The sequence below is a fragment of the Hemiscyllium ocellatum genome, chromosome 5, assembly GCF_020745735.1.
Source record: "Hemiscyllium ocellatum isolate sHemOce1 chromosome 5, sHemOce1.pat.X.cur, whole genome shotgun sequence".
In the NCBI taxonomy this organism is placed as follows: domain Eukaryota; kingdom Metazoa; phylum Chordata; class Chondrichthyes; order Orectolobiformes; family Hemiscylliidae; genus Hemiscyllium; species Hemiscyllium ocellatum.
The window spans coordinates 15248170-15271479 of NC_083405.1; the positions used below are offsets into that span (position 1 = coordinate 15248170).

General features: G+C 44.6%; 1 protein-coding gene across 1 annotated transcript in view; it reads left to right on the forward strand.

Moving 5' to 3' along the window:
- Positions 1 to 23310, forward strand: part of myo10 (myosin X) — a 338767-nt gene that overhangs the window by 153740 nt on the left and 161717 nt on the right. The window contains exons 10-14 of the mRNA XM_060824560.1: positions 5489 to 5618; positions 6043 to 6161; positions 19531 to 19677; positions 19870 to 19970; positions 22500 to 22566. Of these exons, the coding sequence (XP_060680543.1) occupies positions 5489 to 5618; positions 6043 to 6161; positions 19531 to 19677; positions 19870 to 19970; positions 22500 to 22566 (564 nt within the window). The remainder of the gene's footprint in view (positions 1 to 5488; positions 5619 to 6042; positions 6162 to 19530; positions 19678 to 19869; positions 19971 to 22499; positions 22567 to 23310) is intronic.

Below are 23310 nucleotides of genomic sequence, written 5' to 3' on the forward strand. Positions count from 1 at the left end.
TTCTCTGTTTGGCTTGTCCTATAATAGTAGTGTTGTCCCAGTCGAATTCATGTTGCTTGTCATCTGCGTGTGTGGCTACTAAGGATAGCTGGTCATGTCCAATTTAGAACCTCACCTTTTAAATCCGGTCTATCCTTTTTCAATTATAGCTTTAAACTGATTGGGGCCAGTTACTATAATTCAAAGTGCTCCCCCACTGACACCTCAGTCACTCGCCCTGCCTTATTTGGCAAAAGTAGGTCAGCTGTTGCACGTTCTCCAGTAGGTACATCCACATACAGAATCAGAAAATTTTGTTGTGCAGACCTAACAGATTCCTAGCCATCCAAGCCCATAATACCATGGCAGCATCAGTCTGTTTGCAAAGTTCAAATCCCCTACCATTACCACCCTATTATTATTAAAGATAATAACTGAGATATCCTTAGAAATGTGTTTCTCATACTCCTGCTGACTATTAGTGGGTGGTGGGGGGTGTCTCTGTCTCACAATTCCAATAAGCTTCCAACGATCCATTTCTTTCTTTTCAGTTCAACCTAAATAACTCCCTGGGCCTGCTCCCTGGAATCTCCTCCCTAAGTGCAGCCATGATGTTATCCCTAGTCAAAAACACCACTTCCCCATCTCTCTTGCCTCCCTTTTGTGTCTTCCTATAACATCTATTCTCTGGAACATTAAGTTGCCAGTCCTGACCATCTCTGAGCTATGCCTCTGTAATTGCTGTGATCCAACAGTAACATTTCCCAAGCATGCCCAGAGTTTATCTGCTTTTTACTTGTTCGATCTCTTGCATTAAAATAAATTTAGTTTGAGTCCTTCCATATTCTCTATTTGCCTGCCCTGACTGTCTGTTTTGACTTGTTCCTTTTCCCAGCTGCACCAGTCTCCCTGGTCGTCTCCGTCCCACTACCCAATTACTTTATACCCTCCTGATCAGCTGTAGCAAATCTCCTCACCGGTATATTAGAGCCCTACCCACTCAGGTTTCATCTGTCCTTCTTCCACATGTCACTTCTATGCCAGGGAGTTTCCAATGGTCCAAAAATTTGAATCCTTCTCCCCTGCATCAGCTCCTCAGCCACACATTCATCTGCTCTATCCTCCAAATTCCAGTCTGACTAGCTCATGGCACAGAGTAATCCAGATATTACTACCCCATAGGACTTCCTTTTTAAATTCCTGCTGAGCTTCATATATTCTGTCCTTCAGAATCTCATCCTTTTCTTATCTTGTTATTTCCAGTGTGTACAACGATCTCCTGCTGGTCCCTCTCCCCTTTGAGAATATTCTGCAGCTTCTCTGAGATATTCTTCATCCGGGCACCAGGGAGGCCATATGCCATTCTGATATCTCGTCATAAGCAGCAGGAATGCCTGTCTGTGCCTCTATCTAAAGAGTTCCCTGTACCATTTAATTGCTTGGAACCTGCCTTACCCCTTGTTGTATTAGAGCCACTGTCAGTGTCAAATTCCACTGAGAGTCCATCATCCTCTAAATATTTCAAAACAGCATTTTGTTTGAGATGGAGGTAGCCATGGGAGATTCCTGCACTACCTGTCTCCCTCTCCTACCTTTCCTGGAGGTTACTCATCTATCTGATTGTAACTTCATTTTTTTCCCTTCCTACAATTACTGTCCATCACATGCCTTAGCTCCTGTAAATTCCTCATTACCACTAACTGCCACTCCAATCCACGAGATCTGATAGGATTTAGAGCCAAACACACTTTCAAGCATTAGTAACATGGAGACTCTCCTCAATCTCCCACATCTGACAGGAGCCTGTAAGTCAGAGGCATCCTACCTTAGCCTTGGGACATGCAATTTCCTGCAGGTCAGCAGAGCAAGTTAACTCTTTAATATCACAGTGGTTCCCAGCGATCAGTGTTGGGAACCATGCTTTTTCTGATTAACATTAATAATTTGGAGATGGGTGTTGAGGGCAAAGTCTCCAAATTTGCAGATGATACTAAGTTAGGGAAAATAGTGAATTGTCAGGATGATGCTGAATGGTTTGAGAGGGGACAAGTTGACCAAGTGGGCAGACACCTGGAAATGAATCTCCATACAGAGAAATGTGGGGTGATGCGTTTTAGTGGAAGGAACAGTCAGTCAGTCTATGTTATCTCTCCATGGCTCAACTTTGAGCAATACAGGAGCAGAAGGTCCTTGATGTTCATGTAGACAATTATCTGAAGATAGCCAGACAAGTGGAAACGCAGACATTAAAGTAGCTTCTTGAATCGTTGTGTTTATAAACAGAGGCAAGGTAAAAAAAAGCCGCCGTATCTGCTCCCAGGAGGACCATTTCCACCATAGAACACACCAGATGGCCTCCTTCTTTAGAGACCACAATTTCTCTTCCCACGTGGTTAAAGATGCCCTCCAACGCATCTCGTCCACATCCCGCACCTCCGCCCTCAGACCCCACTCCTCCAACCGTAACAAGGACAGAACGCCCCTGGTGCTCACCTTCCACCCTACCAACCTTCACATAAACCAAATCATCCGCCGACATTTCCGCCATCTCCAAAAAGACCCCACCCCCCAGGGATATATTTCCCTCCCCACCCCTTTCTGCCTTCTGCAAAGACCGTTCCCTCCGTGACTACCTCGTCAGGTCCACACCCCCCTATGACCCACCCTCCCATCCTGGCACTTTCCCCTGCCACCACAGGAACTGTAAAACCTGCGCCCACACCTCCTCCCTCACCTCGATCCAAGGCCCTAAAGGAGCCTTCCACATCCATCAAAGTTTTACCTGCATGTCCACTAATATAATTTATTGTATCCGTTGCTCCCGATGCGGTCTCCTCTACATTGGGGAGACTGGACGCCTCCTAGCAGAGCGCTTTAGGGAACATCTCCGAGACACCCGCACCAATCAACCACACCACCCCGTGGCCCAACATTTCAACTCCACCTCCCACTCTGCCGAGGACATGGAGGTCCTGGGCCTCCTTCACCGCCGCTCCCTCACCACTAGACGCTGGAGGAAGAATGCCTCATCTTCCGCCTCGGAACGCTTCAACTCCAGGGCATCAATGTGGACTTCAACAGCTTCCTCATTTCCCCTTCCCCACCTCATCCTAGTTTCGAACTTCCAGCTCAGCACTGTCCCCATGACTTGTCCGACCTGCCTAGCTCCTTTTCCACTTATCCACTCCACCCTCTCCTCCCTGACCTATCACCTTCATCTCCTCCCCCACTCACCCATTGTACTCTGATACTCTCTCCCCACCCCTACCTTCCTCTAGCTGATCTCTCCACACTTCAGTCTCTCTGCCTTTATTCCTGATGAAGGGCTTTTGACCGAACCGTCGATTTCGCTGCTCGTTGGATGCTGCCTGAACTGCTGTGCTCTTCCAGCACCACTGATCCAGAATTATAAACAGAAGCAGCAAGTATAAAAGCAAAGAAATGATGCTACAACTTGGGATGTTTTAGGTTATCTTTGCTAACTTGAAAGGGTTCAGAAAAGACTTTCAAGGATGTTGCCAGGATTGGAGGATTTGAGCTATAGGGAGAGTTTGAATAGGCTGGGGCTGTTTTCCCCGGAGTGTCAGAGGCTGAGAGGTGACCTGATTGAGGTTTATAAAATCATGACGGTCATGGATAGGGTCAATACAAGGTCTTTTCCCTGGATAGGGGGAGTCCTGAATTAGAGGGCATAGGTTTAGGGTGAGATGGGAAAGGTATAAAAGAGACCTCAAGGGCAACCTTTTCACACACAGGGCCGTACGTGTATGGAATGAGCTGCCAGAGGAAGTGGAGGAGGCTGATACAATTGCAACATTTAAAAGGCATCTGGATGGGTATATGAATAGGAAGGGTTTGGAGGGATATGGGCCTGGTGCTGGCAGGTGGGACTAGATTGGGTTGGGATATCTGGTTGGCATGGACAGGTTGGACCGAAGGGTCTGTTTCCATGCTGTAATCTCTATGACACTAAGTGCGCATTACTCTCCTAAAGACCATGTTTACACCTGAACAATCACAGACCTAGAAAATAGCACAGTCCTACTGCTCTGAAAACACTGCTCCAGGCTAACTTAGCACCCATGTTTAATATTTTTAAAGTTTAATCAAGGGACTCAATAAAAACCTAGACTCAAAAAAGCAACCACCCTACTTATTATTGTAGATTTACAAAAAAGGCCCAACGAGGTAACACAAGAAAGCTAGTCACTTAGCTGCTCCCCCTGCTGTGAGCTCCTCCACACAGCTTTCTCCAAGATCAACTGGCAACTTCACTGTTTATTTTTATTAGATGAACTCCAGAGATACTTGAAATCAAACAGAAATGGTTGGGCAGATTCATTACTGGGTCACCTGCAGTGCCGGGTTTTCTTTCTCTGTTTGATTCATTTCTCACATGGTCACTGCCTTCGTTTTTACTTCTTTTTAAAGTGCAGTGTTTTGACCTTTTTTTTGTTCCCCAAAGTTCCAAACCTATGCAACAGATTATAAGACTTGGTGCTCCTAGAATTCAAGGCAATCAGCTTCAACACTGAAAGTACCTCCAAAAAAAGCTGTTACAGGTCATTGAAGAAAGTGTTTTGCAAGAAATTGAAATGGTACGGCCAGCAATGACAGGGAGAGAGAAGAGAAATGTGAGGAAATTGGACAGTTGAGAAAAGGAGAAAAGGAAAGATGTGTCAAGAGATTTGGCTGTTGCAAGGTTGGAAGAGGAGTGGGTCACTGACAGGAGCGGATTGAAATGTGTGACTACAGATAGAAGAATCAGAAAGAAGGTTGGGGAAACAAATTGGTAGTCAACTCATAAAATAGTATAATATTTCTGCCCCTTGAAGTAAGTCCATGTGTGTCACAAACTCACATTGCTGCAGTTGCAGGAATATTTCAAAGAGCATCCACACACAGAATGAGGTCAACCAGACATTATTTTGGAAAGTTTGGGGAACCACTGTGTAATAGAAATAAACCATAGTATATCTACTTAGATTAGATTCCCTACAGTGTGGAAACAGGCCCTTCGGCCCGAAAAGTCCACACCAACCTTCTGAAGAGCACCCCACACTAACCCATTCCCCTACATTTACTCCTTCACCTAACACTATGGGCAATTGAGCATGGCCAATTCACCTAACCTGCACATTATTGGACTGTGGGAGGAAACCCACACAGACATGGGGAGAATGTACAAACTCCATACAACAGTTGCCTGAGTCGGGAATTGAACCCGGCTCTCTGGCGCTGTGAGGCAGCAGTGCTAACCACTGTGCAAGTTATCCCACTTTCTACTTTCCTTCTTCTCTGGGCTCTGTAAAATCACCACCTTAGAGAGCTGACAACAAGCCAACTGGCCAAAATTACAATTGATAAACATAAAACTGCAAATTGAGATGTACCAAACAAATAAGCCTTGAACTGTTGCAGCAAAGCGGAATTGTTAAGGTCCCTAGACAATCTGAATTAGAATTTATTTCAACTGTATACATGTGTATGTCACTGTGCTTCATTCCAGACTGCTATGAGAGTGATGAAGTTCAGCTCTGAAGAAATCTTGGAGGTGCTGAAGCTACTTGCTGGAGTGCTGCATCTTGGGAATATTGAATTTGTAATTGCTGGAGGGGCACAAGTTTCCTCAAAAAATGGTAAATATATGTAACTCGATTTTTCAGAGAAAAATGACGTTACCTTTGCTGATTGGTGTGTTTGTGAATGTGTCAGAAGCACAGATGACCTGTAATCAAGAAATTTTGTGAATGCGGTGGACTTTTAATTATTGTTTGAGGATTTTGGACATGTCAGTAGAAGTATTTGAGACAATGCTTCATTCTTATGCTGAGTTGTGATATGACTCAACTTTGTGTACAGTAGATTCAGCTCTTAAATCAAACCTTTCTTGACAATGTAAATTGTAACATTACTCAACTTATTTTGTTCAATTTATAATTATTGTAAATAGGAACAAAATGTTGTAATGCAACAGCCAAAGAGAGTAATAAAAATCATCTTGGCTAAATGAGTAACTTGAATAAAAACAATTCATGGATCTCGATATTTCTTCATCTTCAGCTTTGGGAAGAGCAGCAGAGTTGCTTGGGTTGGACTCCATGAAACTTACAGAAGTGCTGACTCACCGGTCCATGATTCTCAGGGGTGAGGAAATCAGCACACCACTGACCGTAGAGCAGGTAAAAATCGAGAATACATTGGTGTATTCATGAACTAACTTAACTGTTAAGTCAATAAAACTCTGATACATTATTACTATTATAGGTTAAACGTGTTAGCAGACAACTAATTAGCAGTAAACAAGGCAGGAAGACATTCACATTGAGCAAAATCATTTTGATCAGTATTCAATTGAAGCCTTTAAGAGGGTGCAATGTGTATGAATCAGAATCTGTGTTTAGGTATTGGGTTCAGCTTGTGAGAGACTGGGTGACATGTCGATGTGGAGTGGCCAAAGTACTGCCTGGTGTGGTAACTGATAGCAGCCAGCACAAGGCTGGAGAATATCACATTAGTGTCCTCAAATGGAGTTGGACTAACAAGATGACATTACTGGTGTTTTTGTCCTCAAATGTCAGCACAGGAAGACAAGGGCTTGTTTAAGTGGCGTTCGACAGAGGTGCTGTTGAAGGGGGTCAGGCTCTGATTTACGGGATAGGGTCATTTGTAACCGAAGTCTTGTCATGTGGTCAAGAGAGGCAGCTGTACCACTCATGGCACATCAACATTTAAGAAAGGAAGCTTGAGTCTGAAGTGCAGCAGGTCCAGCTGTAGGTCAGTGGTCACTGAGGGAGGGTCAGTGGAAAGACCATAAGACTACAAGAAATAGGTACAGGAGTCGGCCATTCAAGTTTGCTGTGCCATTCAATAGAATCATGGCTGATCCGACGCCTCACCTTCACTTTCCTGCCCTTTCACAATAACCTTTGATACCCCTCCTTATGAAATATCTATTTCACCCTAAATTACACACAACTCTTTGTGGCAAGGAGTTCCAAAGATCCACAAGCCTCTGGGAGAAGGAATTCCTCCTCCTCCGAGTTTTAAGTTGGCATCCTTTAATTCTGAGACTATGCCCTTTGGTCCTAGATTCTCCCATGAGAGGAAACATCCTCTCAGCATTTACCTTGTTAAGCCTGTTAAGAATCATACGTCTCTCAATGAGATTGCCTCACATTTTTTAAACTTGAATGAAAGTACAGTCCCAGGAAGAACGTGAGGACTGCAGATGCTAGAGATCAGAGTTGAGAGTGTGGTGCTAGAAAAGTGCAGCAGGTCAGGCAGCATCCAAGGAGCAGGAGAATCTCCCTGAGCAGTACACCTTCCAGCAAGGTGTCAAATATCCCTTGTCTGCTATGTCCAGAGCAAATGTCAGGAACTGTGCAGGCAATTTTGGACTCATGTTGCTTGACTGGTTAGTGTTGGAGCCAGGGAGTCTTGAGAATATAGAACATAGAAAAATACAGCGCAGTACAGGCCCTTTGGCCCTCGATGTTGCGCTGACCCAAGCCCACCTAACCTACACTAGCCCACTATCCTCCATATGCCTATCCAATGCCTATTTGAATGCCCATAAAGAGGGAGAGTCCACTATTCCATGAACTCACGACTTGTTGAGTAAAGAATCTACCCCTAACATCTGTCCTATACCTACCTCCCCTTAATTTAAAACTATGCCCCCTTGCAATAGCTGACTCCATATGTGGAAAAAAGTTCTCATTGTCAACCCTATCTAAACCCCTAATCATCTTGTACACCTCTATCAAGTCACCCCAAACCTTCTTTTCTCCAATGAAAACAGCCCCAAGTGCCTCAGCCTTTCCTCATACGATCTTCCTACCATACCAGGCAACATCCTGGTAAACCTCCTCTGCACCCGTTCCAGTGCCTCCACATCTTTCCTACAGTATGGAGACCAAAACAGCGCACAATACTCCAGATGTGGCCGCCCAGATGATGCAGGACTCCGGAACTCAATTTCTCTACCAATAAAAACCAGTACGCCATATGCCTTCTTCACAGCACTATTTACCTGGGTGGCAACTTTCAGAGATCTGTGTACATGGACACCAAGATCCCTCTGCTCATCCACACTACCACGTATCCAACCATTAGCGCAGTACTCCATCTTCTTGTTACTCTTACCAAAGTGAATCACTTCACACTTACCTACATTGAACTCCATTTGCCACCTTTCTGCCCAGCTCTGCAGCTTATCTATATCCCGCTGTAACTTGCCACATCCTTCCTCACTGTCAACAACTCCACTGACTTTCGTATCGTCCGCAAACTTGCTCACCCAACCTTCTAGCCCCTCCTCCAGGTCATTTATAAAAATGACAAACAGCAATGGTCCCAAAACAGATCCTTGCAGAACACCGCTAGTAACTGCACTCCAAGATGAACCTTTACCATCAACTACTACCCTCTGTATTCTTCCAGCCAGCCAATTCCTAATCCAAACCTCTAATGCACCCTCAATGCCATGCCTCCATATTTTTTGCAGTAGCCTACCATGGAGAACCTTATCAAACGCCTTACTAAAATCCATATACACCACATCTACCGCTTTACCCTCGTCCACGTCCTTAGTCACCTTCTCAAAAGAATTCAATAAGGTTTGTGAGGCACGACCTGCCCTTCACAAAACCATGCTGACTATCCTTGATCACATTATTCCTATCCAGATGTTCATAAATCCTCTCCCTTACAATTCTCTCTTAGACTTTGCCCACAACAGAAGTGAGACTCACCGACCTATAGTTACTAGGGTTATCCCTACTCCCCTTCTTGAACAAGGGGACCACATTTGCTATCCTCCAGTCTTCTGGCACTATTCCTGTAGACAACGAGGACATAAAAATCAAGGCCAATGGCTCTGCAATCTCCTCCCTTGCTTCCCAGAGAATCCTAGGATAAATGCCATCAGGCCCAGGGGACTTATCTATTTTCACCCTTTCCAGAATTTCCAACACCTCTTCCCTACATACCTCAAAGCCATCCATTCTGATTAATAGCATGTGATAAGATGGCCATGGGTTTGCAAAAGTGAGAAGCCATTGGGATGGGCAATATGGTGAATGAGGCAAGTTTGGTAAGGTATGGTCAAGAAAATTAAGTCAGCCTCATGGTGAAACATCCTCCAAAGAACTCAATGATAGTCGCACTTAGCTGAAAAGTAAGATTCAGCATTATGTAATGGACATCAGAGCCCATGCTGTTCAGAAGGAGTTGCTTTGGATGGCCTAATATTGACTCCAGACCCCTTGATGTCTCTCGGCATCAGGTCAACATGGTCAAAGAACTACCAACTGATTATAGAGTGACCTCAGCTGTTCTCCATGATGGGCCTCCCTTTAAAGGAAGAACAAGGCCCTCTTGTGGCAAGGTAGTCTCCCTACCTCTGGACTAGAAGACCCGGGTTCAAGTCCTACCTGGACCAGAGGTGTATAATAATATCTCTGAAGAGGTTGATTTTAAAAAATTGTTCAAATTTGGAAAAGAAAGGGTACACTGATGGTATTCTGCATGACGGATTTCAATCTTTTCACCAAGACTTCCTTAGTTGCCATGATTTGGAGACGCTGGTGTTGGACTGGGGTGTACAAAGATAAAATTCACACAACACCAGGTTATAGTCCAACAGGTTTATTTGAAAGCACTCACTTTCAGAGCGCAGTTCCTTCATAGGTGATTGTGGAGAATAACATTGCAAGCACAGACTTTATAGCAAAAGTTTACAGTGTGATGTAACTGAAATTATTATATTGAAAAAGACCCGATTTGTTCAGTCTCTCATTCTTCCAATATGGTCATTCTAAAAGATGAGAGACTTAACAAACAATCCGGGTCTTTTTCAATGTATAATTTCAGTTACATCACACTGTAAACTTTTGCTATAAATTCTGTCTTATGATCTTATTCTCTAGAATCACTTGATGAAGGAGCAGCGCTGCAAAAGCAAGTGCTTCCAAATAAACCTGTTGGACGATAACCTGGTGTTGAGTGATTTAAAGTCCTTAGCAGCATCACTGTTAAACTGAGTCTGTGACAAGTGCTGAGAGGATGAACAAGATGAAAAAATCCATTTGACCTGATCCTCACCAGCTTATCTTGTTGTAGATGCATCTGTCTATGACATCATTGGTAAGGATGATCACTACGCGTGATCATGGGCAGGAAGAATCATCTTCATATTCGGGAAACATTCTGTTGTGCTGTGAGAGACTACCACTTGGCTAAATGGGACTAGGACAGACTTTGAGCAGATCTCAAGCAACTCGGAGCTCCTGTGGACCACCAGCAGCAACAGAATCATATTCAAACACTGTCTGAGACCTGATGGCATTTGAGTATATTCTACGCTCTAAATCTCAAGTCCCCGGAGATAAGCCTGAGTTCAGTGAAGATTTGAGAAAGGAATGCCTGGAGTAGCACTAAGAATACCTAAATATCAAGTGTTAGCCTAGTTAAGCTACAACACAAGACTGCCTGCATGCTGAACAGCAGACGCTGCAATAGATTTGGCTCGGAGATTCCACAACAAATTGATCAGATATAAGCTCTCCAGTCTTGTCACATCCTGCTTGAATGGTGGCGAATAATTCAACATCTAATAAGTAGGAGAGAGGGCTCTGCAAATATCCCCATCCTTGGTGGTAATGCTAGTATTGTGGCTGAATGGACGAGCTTGACTAGCAGCACAGCTAGTTTTGGTGCACAAGCCTTCAGCACTACTATCAGAATATTGTAGGGTCGTTGCTGCATCCAGTTCAGTCACTGTTTCTTAATGTTACAGTGAGAATTGAATTGGTTAGAGACTGGCATATGAGATGTTGGTAACTCTAGGAGACTAAGATGGATCATCTACTCAGCATTTCTGATTGAAGATAGATACAAAATCTTCAGACTTGTCTTTGGCATCTGCAAGCTTGACAGTAGTGCTGAAGGCTTGTGCACCAAAACTAGCCATGCTGCTAGTCAAGCTCGTCCATTCCGCCACAATACTAGCATTATTAAAATATTCTGGAGATATGTCCAGTGCCCTAAAACTGGGACACATTCAACCACAAACAATGGACTCCATAATTGAATGATAGGACAGGAATTGTATTAACCTGCAGAGCATAAATTTAATGGGTATCTCAGATGAAAATGTGTTGCTGGTTAATGCACAGCAGGCTAGGCAGCATCTCAGGAATAGGGAATTCGACGTTTCGAGCATTAGCCCTTCATCAGGAATGAGAGAGAGTAGCCAAGCAGGCTAAGATAAAAGGTAGGGAGGAGGGACTTGGAGGAGGGGCGATGGAGGTGGGATAGGTGGAAGGAGGTCAAGGTGAGGGTGATAGGCCGGAGTGGGGTGGGGGCGGAGAGGTCAGGAAGAGGATTGCAGGTTAGGAGGGCGGTGCTGAGTTGAGGGAACCGACTGAGACAAGGTGGGGGGAGGGGAAATGAGGAAACTGGAGAAATCTGAATTCATAGCTTGTGGTTGGAGGGTTCCCAGGCGGAAGATGAGGCGCTCCTCCTCCAGCCGTCGTGTTGTTATGTTCTGCCGGTGGAGGAGTCCAAGGACCAGCATGTCCTCAGTGGAGTGGGAGGGAGAGTTAAAGTGTTGAGCCACGGGGTGGTTGGGTTGGTTGGTCCGGGCGGCCCAGAGGTGTTCTCTGAAGCGTTCCGCAAGTAAGCGGCCTGTCTCCCCAATATAGAGGAGGCCACATCGGGTGCAGCGGATGCAATAGATGATGTGCGTGGAGGTACAGGTGAACTTGTGGCGGATATGGAAGGATCCCTTGGGGCCTTGGAGGGAAGTGAGTGTGGAGGTGTGGGCGCAAGTTTTATATTTCCTGCGGTTGCAGGGGAAGGTGCCGGGGGTGGAGGTTGGGTTGGTGGGGGGTGTGGATCTGACGAGGGAGTCACGAAGGGAGTGGTCCTTGCGGAACGCTGATAGGGGAGGGGAGGGAAATATACCCTTGGTGGTGGGGTCCGTTTGGAGGTGGCGGAAATGACGGCGGATGATACGCTGTATGCGGAGGTTGGTGGGGTGGTAGGTGAGAACCAGTGGGGTTCTGTCTTGGTGGCGGTTGGAGGAGCGGGGCTCAAGGGCGGAGGAGCGGGAAGTGGAGGAGATGCGGTGGAGGGCATCGTCGATCACGTCTGGGGGGAATCTGCGGTCCTTGAAGAAGGAGGCCATCTGGGCTGTGCGGTGTTGGAACTGGTCCTCCTGGGAGTAGATGCGGCGGAGACGAAGGAATTGGGAATATGGGATGGCGTTTTTGCAGGGGGCAGGGTGGGAGGAGGTGTAGTCCAGGTAGCTGTGGGAGTCAGTCAGTTTATACTAGATGTCTGTGTTGAGTCGGTCGCCCGAGATAGAGATGGAAAGGTCTAGGAAGGGGAGGGAGGAGTCTGAGACAGTCCAGGTGAATTTCAGGTCGGGATGGAAGGTGTTAGTAAAGTTGATGAACTGTTCAACCTCCTCGTGGGAGCACGAGGCAGCGCCGATACAGTCATCGATGTAGCGGAGGAAAAGGTGGGTGGTGCGGAAGATGGACTGTTCCACATATCCTACGAAGAGGCAGGCATAGCTGGGGCCCATGCGGGTGCCCATGGCCACTCCTTTAGTTTGGAGGAAGTGGGAGGATTGAAAAGCGAAGTTATTCAGGGTGAGGACCAGTTCAGTCAGTTGAAGGAGGGTGTCAGTGGAAGGGTACTGGTTGGTGCGGCGGGAAAGGAAGAAGCGGAGGGCTTTGAGTCCTTCGTGACTCCCTCGTCAGATCCACACCCCCCACCAACCCAACCTCCACCCCCGGCACCTTCCCCTGCAACCGCAGGAAATATAAAACTTGCGCCCACACCTCCACACTCACTTCCCTCCAAGGCCCCAAGGGATCCTTCCATATCCGCCACAAGTTCACCTGTACCTCCACACACATCATCTATTGCATCCGCTGCACCCGATGTGGCCTCCTCTATATTGGGGAGACAGGCCGCTTACTTGCGGAACGCTTCAGAGAACACCTCTGGGCCGCCCGGACCAACCAACCCAATCACCCCGTGGCTCAACACTTTAACTCTCCCTCCCACTCCACCGAGGACATGCAGGTCCTTGGACTCCTCCACCGGCAGAACACAACAACACGACAGCTGGAGGAGGAGCGCCTCATCTTCCGCCTGGGAACCCTCCAACCACAAGCTATGAATTCAGATTTCTCCAGTTTCCTCATTTCCCCTCCCCCCACCTTGTCTCAGTCGGTTCCCTCAACTCAGCACCGCCCTCCTAATCTGCAATCCTCTTCCTGACCTCTCCGCCCCCACCCCACTCCGGCCTATCACCCTCACCTTGACCTCCTTCCACCTATCCCACCTCCATCGCCCCTCCCCCTAGTCCCTCCTCCCTACCTTTTATCTTAGCCTGCTTGGCTACTCTCTCTCATTCCTGATGAAGGGCTTATGCTCGAAACGTCGAATTCCCTATTCCTGAGATGCTGCCTGGCCTGCTGTGCTTTAACCAGCAACACATTTTCAGCTGTGATCTCCAGCATCTGCAGACCTCATTTTTTACTGGGTATCTCAGATTCCAAGGTATTTCCTCCATCACCTCCACTTCTGCTGCTTGTAGTACCTGCTAAGGTAGTGAAAACTGCATCATCAAAGATGAGAAGCAACTGGTTTGATGCGAACTCTTTGAAACTGCAAAGGCGGTCCCTTTTGGATTTCATCAAGCTTACATAACTGTCCAAGCTAGCAATTATTTCTGATAATTCTGTAATAACCAGTAGAAATCAATTGACAACTAAGTGGGGTGAGCATGTGGAGGTCTTCCTGCTGCTGATGCTGAGATAGGTGAGCCTAAGAGACTGTAAAATACACTTGGAGTGAAAGCAACGTTACAACTGTGCAGCTTCACAATCTGCCAATATTATACCCATCCTGCAAGGTTTTTTCAAGTTGTTCATGAGCTATCAATGTGGCTAGCTCGACCTATTTCTCTTTGTCAAAGAGAAGTTAGCAATTTCGGGGGCAATTCTCTCTCTTCAGTCTCTCACTGAGGGACAGTCGTGTCTAGATTAGATTAGATTACTTACAGTGTGGAAACAGGCCCTTCGGCCCAACAAGTCCACACCGACCCGCCGAAGTGCAACCCACCCATACCCCTACATTTACCCCTTACCTAACACTACGGGCAATTTAGCATGGCCAATTCACCTGACCCACACATCTTTGGACTGTGGGAGGAAACCGGAGCACCCGGAGGAAACCCATGCAGACACGGGGAGAACGTGCAAACTCCACACAGTCAGTCGCCTGAGTCGGGAATTGAACCTGGGTCTCTGGCGCTGTGAGACAGCAGTGCTAACCACTGTGCCACCATGCCGCCCACAAATGATAGTGTTTACCAAAAGAACCTTCACCAAAATCCATTACCTTTGCTAGGGCCCCTTCCAGGTTCTAACTGGAACGAAGGTAGCATTTTCCATAACTTGGAAGATGACTACAACCATGCATTTCTTTATATGGATGCATCCAGGCTAGGGTGGGCAGGGAAATCACAGTTCATTACTCTTTGTTATGGAAGGAAGGTGCACTATGCAAAGAGTACAAAACAAATTGGTCTATAGAAAGATGGAAGGCAGCATATTTCCTTATGATGCAGGATGTTGTTGACTACATATTTTATTTTGCATACACCATATCTAATTTGAAAAGTGTTGTACAATTACAAAAGGTTCCACTCCCTCAACATATAGCTGGTCGTTGACCATGCTGAGAGCATGATGCAGGTCACTGTCTGCTCTGCATGTGCTGTATTTGAGCCACCATAACAACCCATACAGTAGCTATGAGGTTTGTGGGTACCTACTTAGCATTAGTCTCAACCCACACAGTTGGGCATTATACTATTTGTCACCACAATGCTCAAGGTCAAGGCACCTCAAAATAGGCATCCAAACAATTTTATGAAACAGACTATCCAATTTTACAAACAAAAGTCAACTTAGCTCTTTAGTCTCAATTTCTGAGTCTTTTTTAAATTCACTTGTACGATGTGGGCATTGCTGGCTGGCCAACATTTATCGCCTGTCCTTGAACGGAGTGGCTTCTTAAAGCCGTTTCGGAGGATAGTTCAGAGTCAACCACATTGCTGTGGGTTGGAGTCACAAGTAGGCCAGACCAGATCAGGATGGCCGATTTCATTCCCTGAAGGGCATTAGTGAGCCTGGTGTATTCTTTTTCAACAATCAACAATGGTTTTGTGGTCATCAAGAGATCCTTCATTCCAGATTTAAAATCCAAATTCCGCCATCTGCCATGGTAGGATTCAAACCTGGGTCCCAGAAGATTAGCTGAATTTCTAGATTAATTGTCTAACCGTAAGAACCATCACAAGGCCACCATCTCCCCAAAGGGGAGATTTGGTGTTCCTGCGAAGTGACTGAAACACAGCAAGTCAAATACTCATTTCTTTTGATGAGCATGATGACAGACAGATGGTTTTGCAGGGTGACATACAGTAGCTCTGCCCTTTGAAGACTATCTACTAATGGTACCGCCTTGGTCTGAGTAGCATCAGTGTGGGCCATCTAGGCAGGAGGAAAGCATGCGGTAGTTGTGCTTGGAAGATAACTGGTGACCTAAAAGCAATCAGCAGATTTATTCTCTGTGACATGAGTGTCATTCCATCAGGGTGACAGCTTATAAGCCTTAGTAAGGTTCTGGAGGATATATTCGAGTCACTGAAAGCCCCAATGGGCACCAGTATCTGCAAGCGTAATGGGAGCAGGCTGAGCTTCCAACTCTCCAGCATTTGTGGGCGGCACGGTGGCACAGGTGGGCGGCACGGTGGCACAGTGGTTAGCACTGCTGCCTCACAGCGCCTGTAGACCCGGGTTCAATTCCTGACTCAGGCGACTGACTGTGTGGAGTTTGCACGTTCTCCTTGTGTCTGCGTGGGTTTCCTCCCACAGTCACAAAGATGTGCGGGTCAGGTGAATTGGCCAAGCTAAATTGCCCATAGTGTTAGGTAAGGGGTAAATGTAGGGGTATGGGTGGGTTGCGCTTCGGCGGGTCGGTGTGGACTTGTTGGGCCGAAGGGCCTGTTTCCACACTGTAAGTCTAATCTAAAGTCTAATCATTGAGATTTTTTATTGTGGCATCTTGTGCTGAATTGAAAGACATCAGCCAACAAACCCTTGGTGAGCTCTCTGATTAGGCACAACTTCAATGCTGGTAAGATTAAGCTTCAAACTCTGCAAGCTATGTGGATGCTGGATTTGTCCATGATTCTTGATGGTGTTTTCTGGCAAGCTCACAGTTCCACATCATGCCTATTAACTTGCAGAGTCACAGTTTGACAACACAGAAAGGAGACCTATCACCCCTTCCGCCCATGCTGGCTATCAAGCACCTATCTACTCTAATCCCACTTTCCTACATTTGGCCAAAGGCCTTGCGTGCAATGACATTACAAGTAATCATCTAAGTACTACTTTAATGTCACCATTCTGCCTGCACAACCCTTTTACTCAGAGTGCTCCAGACACCAATGCTAACTGGGTCAAAATATTCTTCCTTTATTCCCCTATAGATCATATCTCCTTTTTCTTAAACGTATGTTCCCCTGATTGTTGATCCCTCTTCTCAGTGAAAATGACCTTTCCTACCATCTTATCAATGCCCCTCATAATTTTGTACATGTTGGTTAGGCAGCCTTCTTAGCTGTAAGGAAAACCTGTCGAGTTTCTCCTCTTCCCTCCAAGCCTGGCAACATCCTGGTGAATCCCTTCTTTAATGAGACTTCTTTAGAGTACACACTGTACTCTAGGTGTGGTTTTTTGAACACCTTATATGGTTCCATTATAATTTCCCTGCTGTTGTACTCAATGCCTTGACTAATAAAGGCAGATATCTAATATGCTACCTGAACCATTTTATCTATGTCCTATTTCCTTCAAGGATTTGTAGATGTGCATACCAAGGTCCCTCTTAACATCATACTTCATGCCCAACTATTTATTATCTACTTGCTTGCTTTATTAGTCTTCCCAAAATGCATCACTTCACACATTCTAATATTAACTTGTATTTGTCAATGTTCAGCCCATCTGACCAGCCTGTTTATATTGTCCTGTTGTCTAAAGTTTTCCTCATTAGTTTTGAGGAGAAAGTGAGGACTGCAGATTCTGGAGATCAGAGCTGAAAATGTGTTGCTGGAAAACTGCAGCAGGTCAGGCAGCATCCAAAGAGCAGGAGAATCGACGTTTCGGGCATGAGCCTGAAGAAGGGCTCATGCCCAAAACATCGATTCTCCTGCTCTTTGGATGCTGCCTGACCTGCTGCGCTTTTCCAGCAACACATTTTCAGATCATTAGTTTTGACCCCCCTCTCAATTTTTGTTTCATCTGTGAACTTCAAACCTCCCACCTTCATGTTTTGATCATTTAATATATGCTGCAAATAACAAGGAATGCAGCATTAAACCCTGAGGATGCCACTAAATGTAAACTTCCAGTCATCAGTGCAATGTTTAATCCTCTGCTTCCTGTCCGTTAGCCTATTTTTGAATCCAATTTGCCAAATTGTCCTGGTTCCCATGAGCACTTACCTCTTGACCAGTTTCCCATGTGAGACCCTGTGAAGCCTTACCCAAGTCCTGTCCTACCCTCATCCACAATCCTAGTCACCTCTTTGCAAAACTTCACCAAACTTGCTAGCATGACCAATCTGTGACAATCCTTGCTTCTCATAATAGAGATTAATTCTGTCTCTCAGAATCTTTTCCAATACCTTTCCAGCCACTGTTTTTTCTTCTCGCTGGCTTACAATTCCTGGTTTATTCCTACTACTATTCCTGAATAATAGTACTACATAAGCTGTCCTGTATTCCTTTGGCCTGAGGCCAGGGAGGATTTGAAGGTGAATATCAAAGCTTTTGCAATCTCCTCCTTTCTCCCCAACAGCACAGTGGGATACATCTCAACTGGGAATGTACAATCCCATATATTGCTCAACATCAGGGGTTTTCGAGAATTTCTTGTCTTACTCTTCACTTATTTACAGGAATGTGTTAACCCGACACACTCTGTTTCCAGTTTGAAAAAAAAATTCCACTGCTTTGATGTAGATATTCCTGCAGGTAATGCCCATACTAAAGTTATTCAAAATATTTATTTCTAGTGGTTTCCTGTGTGCTTTTCCATGGAAATCTTCTCTTGAGAGCTCTGTGTCAGAACCTCAATATTTTTTCCTTTCCTGAATGTTGTCTCTGTAACTCACCATCTGCAATTCCTGCCTTTACCCTACCTTACAAAGTATATGAGCCGATGGTTGCCAGTGTGAAATTGAGATGGTGTTCCAGCCTCATGACTCTCCCCTTCTTGTACTTATCTATTCTGACTTAGCTTCAGCAATAAGGGGGAAGTGTAATGTAAGGAGAATTGAGTAGAAGCATGCCTTCATGATTGTTTACAATCATACTGCTGCCGAAGTCATGGCCACTGCAGTTCAAGTGAATACATTCCCTTCCAAAGGGATAAGAATAGGCTGCATTTCCTGACTTCCACCAGTTAGCTTGTGCTACCTCTGGTTGGACACCACCTGCAAGTGAGAATAACATGCCTGGGACTGTTGTAATGGGTGATGTGATGACTTCGTTAAATAGTTGGTAGTGTTTGCATATAGCTGGTGTGGCTGTGTAGCGTACAGCAGTGCTGTATTGTGAGCCTGTTGTGTGGCTATGAATGTGAACAATGACTCAAGATGACTAGAGATTGTGGAAGGGAATATGGTAGATTGAACAGTATGGGAGGTGACTGTTGACATCAATAACGTGGCATCTGAAGAGACATTTGCTGATTTTGATTATTCTTGGGTCTTTAAACTTATTTGGCATTGCACGTCCTCAAGGTTATCATGATTGCAGAGATCTGCATAGCTATTTGACCTGACTGCAATTTCCTTCAGGAGAAAGTGAGGACTGTAGGTGCTGGAGATCAGAGTAAGAGTGTGGTGCTGGAAAAGCACAGCAGGTCAGGCAGCATCCGAGAAGCAGGAGAATCGACGGTTTGGGCATAAGCCTTCATCAAAACGTCGATTCTCCTGCTTCTCAGATGCTGCCTGACCTGTTGTGCATTTCCAGCACCACACTCCCAACTATAGTTTCCTTCAGTGCTGTATTGGAGAGTCTGCAAACAGTTTGATCCATTCCTTCTGCTTTCAAGGCAGCTGTCTTGTAGAATGACTTGTATGAACTGCTAATGCCATTGTGCACCTCTGTTTTAAGATTGAAGGCTTTAAGTACAGCAAGTTAACCAGAACTTGTGCTAGTCTCTTGCATTATTTTCCTCTGATTAGAAGTTTGACCACTCAGCAGCAATGAATGTTGCCCGTGGCAATAATTTAACTGAATAATCAGACTGAGCTTGCAGAAGAAGTCATTACGACAGGTTTATGATGACCGTTTTTGAGTATTTTTAACTTTGTGCCCTTTTGCCTGATTTTAAAATTGAGCTTGAAGTGCAGTAAAATGGAATTAAATTGTTACCTTCTCCACAGGGAATCGATTCTAGAGATTCAATGGCCATGGCACTTTACTCACAATGTTTTTCATGGATTATTAAAAAAATCAATAATAGAATAAAAGGAAAGGAGGATTACAGATCTGTTGGCGTCCTTGATATATTTGGATTTGAGAATTTTGAGGTACAGTAAATTGAGGGTTATTTTTATTTAAAGCACTTATGAAAATTATTCTTCACCACCTTTCTTACTCTTTGTATTATTTCTTTCTCTCTGACTTGCGTTTTGCAATCCCGTTTTATTCTTTGTGGACTTGTCTTTGCATTTTTAACTCTTTCCTATTAATTTGCACGTAATTGCTATATTTATCAACAGGTAAATCGGTTCGAACAATTCAACATAAATTATGCAAATGAAAAGCTTCAGGAATATTTCAACAAGCACATATTTTCTTTGGAACAACTAGAATATAACAGGTAAATATCGTATCAGCTGCAACTCAACAATAAATAATTATAAAACAAGAAGTTGCTGAAAAAGCTCAGCATATCTGGCAGCATCTCAGAAGAATAATCAAAGTTAACATTTTCGGGTTTGAGGAATGGTCACCAGTCCCGAGACGTTAACTCTCGATTTTTCTTCACAGCTGCTGGCAGATCTGCTGAGCTTTTCCAGCAACTTTAGTTTTTGTTCCTGATTTACAGTGTTCATAGTTCTTTCATAGAACATCGAACATTACAGCGCACTACAGGCCCTTTAGCCCTCTGTTGCATCGACCTGTGAAACCAATCTGCAGCCCATCTCACCTACACTATTTCACTTTCATCCATATGTTTATCCAATGACCACTTAAACACCCTTCAAGTTGGCGAGTCCACTACTGTTGCAGGCAGTGCATTCCACACCCCTACTACTCTGAGTAAAAAAAACTACCTCTAGCATCTGTCCTATATCTATCACCCCTCATTTTAAAGCTATGTCCTCTTGTGCTCACTGTCACCATCCGAGGAAAAAGGCTCTCACTGTCCACCCTATCTTACCCTCTGATTATCTTACATGTCTCAATTAAGTCACCTCTCAACCTTCTTTTCTGAAATGAATCAGCCTCAAGTCTCTCAGCAATTCATCATAAGACCTTCCCTCCATACCAGGCAACATCCTAGTAAATCTCTGCCCCATTTCCAAAGCTTCCACATCCTTCCCATAATGCTGTGACCAGAACAGTACGCAATACTCCAATTGAGGCTGCACCAGGGCTTTCTACTGCTGCAGCATGACCTTGTGGCTCTGAAACTCAATCCTTCTACCAATAAAAGCTAACACACCGTATGCCTTCCAAACAACCCTATCAACCTGGGTGGCAACTTCCAACAATCTATCTACATGGACATTGAGATTTCTCTGCACATCTCCACTACTAAAAATCTTAACAGTAGCCCAGTTCTCTGTATTCCTGTTGCTCCTTCCAAAGTGAATCACCTCACTCTTTTTCACAAACTCCGTTTGCCACCGCTTAGCCAAGCTTATCTCTGTTCCTCTGTAACCTACAACATCCTTCAGCACTATCCACAACTCTACTGACCTTAGCGTCATCTACAAATTTACTAACCCATCCTTCTGTGTCCTCACCTAGGTCATTTATAAAAATGACAAACTGCCGGGGCCTCAAAACAAATCCTTGCTGTACACCACTAGCAACTGAACTCCAGGGTGAAACTTTCCCATCAACCACCACCCTCTGTCTCCTTTCAGCTAGCCAATTTCTGATCCAAACTGCTAAATCACCCTCAATTCCATGCTTCCGTATTTTGTGCGATAGCCTACCGTAGGGAACCTTATCAAACACCTTGCTGAAATCCATTTACACCACATCAACTCCTTAACCCTCATCCACCTGTTTGGTCACCGTCTCAAAGAACTCAACAAGGTTTGTGAGACATGACCTACCCTTCACAAAACCATGTTGATTATCCCTAATCAACTTATTCCTCTCTAAATGATAATAAATCCTAACTCTTATAACCTTTTCCAACACTTTACCCACAACTGAAGTAAGGCTCACTGGTCTATAATTACCAGGGTTGTCTCTACTCCCCTTCTTGAATAAGGGAACAACATTTGCGATCCTCCAGTCTTCTGGCACTATTCCTGTAGATAATGACAACACAATGATCAAAGCCAAAGGCTCTGCAATCGCCTCCCTAGCTTCCCAGAAAATCCCAGGATAAATCCCATCCACCCCAGGGGACTTATCTTTCTACACACTCTCCAGAATTGCTAAACCTCCTTGCGAACAAAAATCCCATCTCGTCTAGTAGCCTGTATCTCAGTATTCTCCTCGACATTGTCTTTTTCCCGGGTGAATACTGACGAAAAATGTTCATTCAGCTCTTCCCCATCTCCTTGGACTCCATGCACAGCTTCCCACTACTATCCGTGATTTTTGTTTTTAATAAAAACATAGTTGCAGTTGAACTATTGTTAGGGTTTCCTCTTTACCCAGTGAGAACTTTAAACAGTATGAGGCTGCTTCTTGAAATGGGTTCCATACCCTTCGATGTTGAGAGTGTTCAGTTGTCCCACAGGTTGAACATTGCAATTTTCATCTCAACACAATCTGCATATTTCAGTGTTGTTTGTTACATGTAATTCTGAAATATCTATTGTAATTGCTTATTTCAGGTATCATTAGTAATTTTTGCTCTAATGTATTCTGAACTTCTTTTAAAATTTGATTTTGACTTCCATCTGAGTGGTTTCAAATTGAAGTCTACCCAACTTAGCAAGCTCCTTTGCTAAATTGGAAAGAGACTCAAAAACTGACCATTAAAAAAAAAGAAAATGCCATTCATGTCTTAAATTGTAAATGTTCAGCTAGGAGAGTACTTCTAAAGATTTTGCACACCCGTTAATATGAATATATAAAGAATACGCTGTTCTTTAAGCAAACTGGAAACCGTGTATGTGTGTCTTCATTTCATTGACTAAGAATTATTTTTCACTAGAGATGGATTGATCTGGGAAGACATTGATTGGATGGACAATGGAGAATGTTTAGATCTCATTGAGAAGGTAATTTGTTTTATTCACATCATTTTAAGGGCCACACAATAAAAAGTAGGAATAGGAGGATAGAGCAGATGAATGTGTGGCTGAGAAGCTGGTACAGGGAAGAAGGATGATTTTTCTTCCTTCATTGAAATCTCTTTTGGGGTACAAGTGACCTGTATAAGAAGGATGGGTTGCACTTGAATTGGAAACAGACTAATATGTTGGCAGGGAGAATTTAAACTCGTGGGGTTGGGGTGTGTGCTTTGGTCTGTGGGACCTGGAGAGACAGTAAAGGGACCAGTCTGAGGCTGGTGCAGTTGGGAATTGGAACAAGTGAATTCGTCAAGGCAGGCAGGAGGAAAAGCAGAGATCAGAGTAGGACTGACCAATTAAACCCCATTTATTTCAGTGCAAGAGGCCTGACAGCTAAGGCAGATGATCTTGGGGCAGGGTTGAGAGCGTGGGACTGGGATGGCATAGCTATTATGAAGACGTGGTTCAGGGGTGGACACAACTGGTAGCTTAATGTTCCAGAGTATAGATTCTGCAGGAAAGTTAGAAAGAGAGGAGAGGCAGTAGTGTTTTTGATTAGGAATAACATTATGACTATACTTAGGCAGGATATTCCAGGGAGTGTGTCTGGTGATTTTAAGTGGGTGGGACTCAAAAATTAAGAAAGGGATGATTATCTTACTGAGATTGTACAATAAACCCACAATATTCAGCGGGGAATTGAGAAACAACTTGTAAGGAGATCTCCGTTAT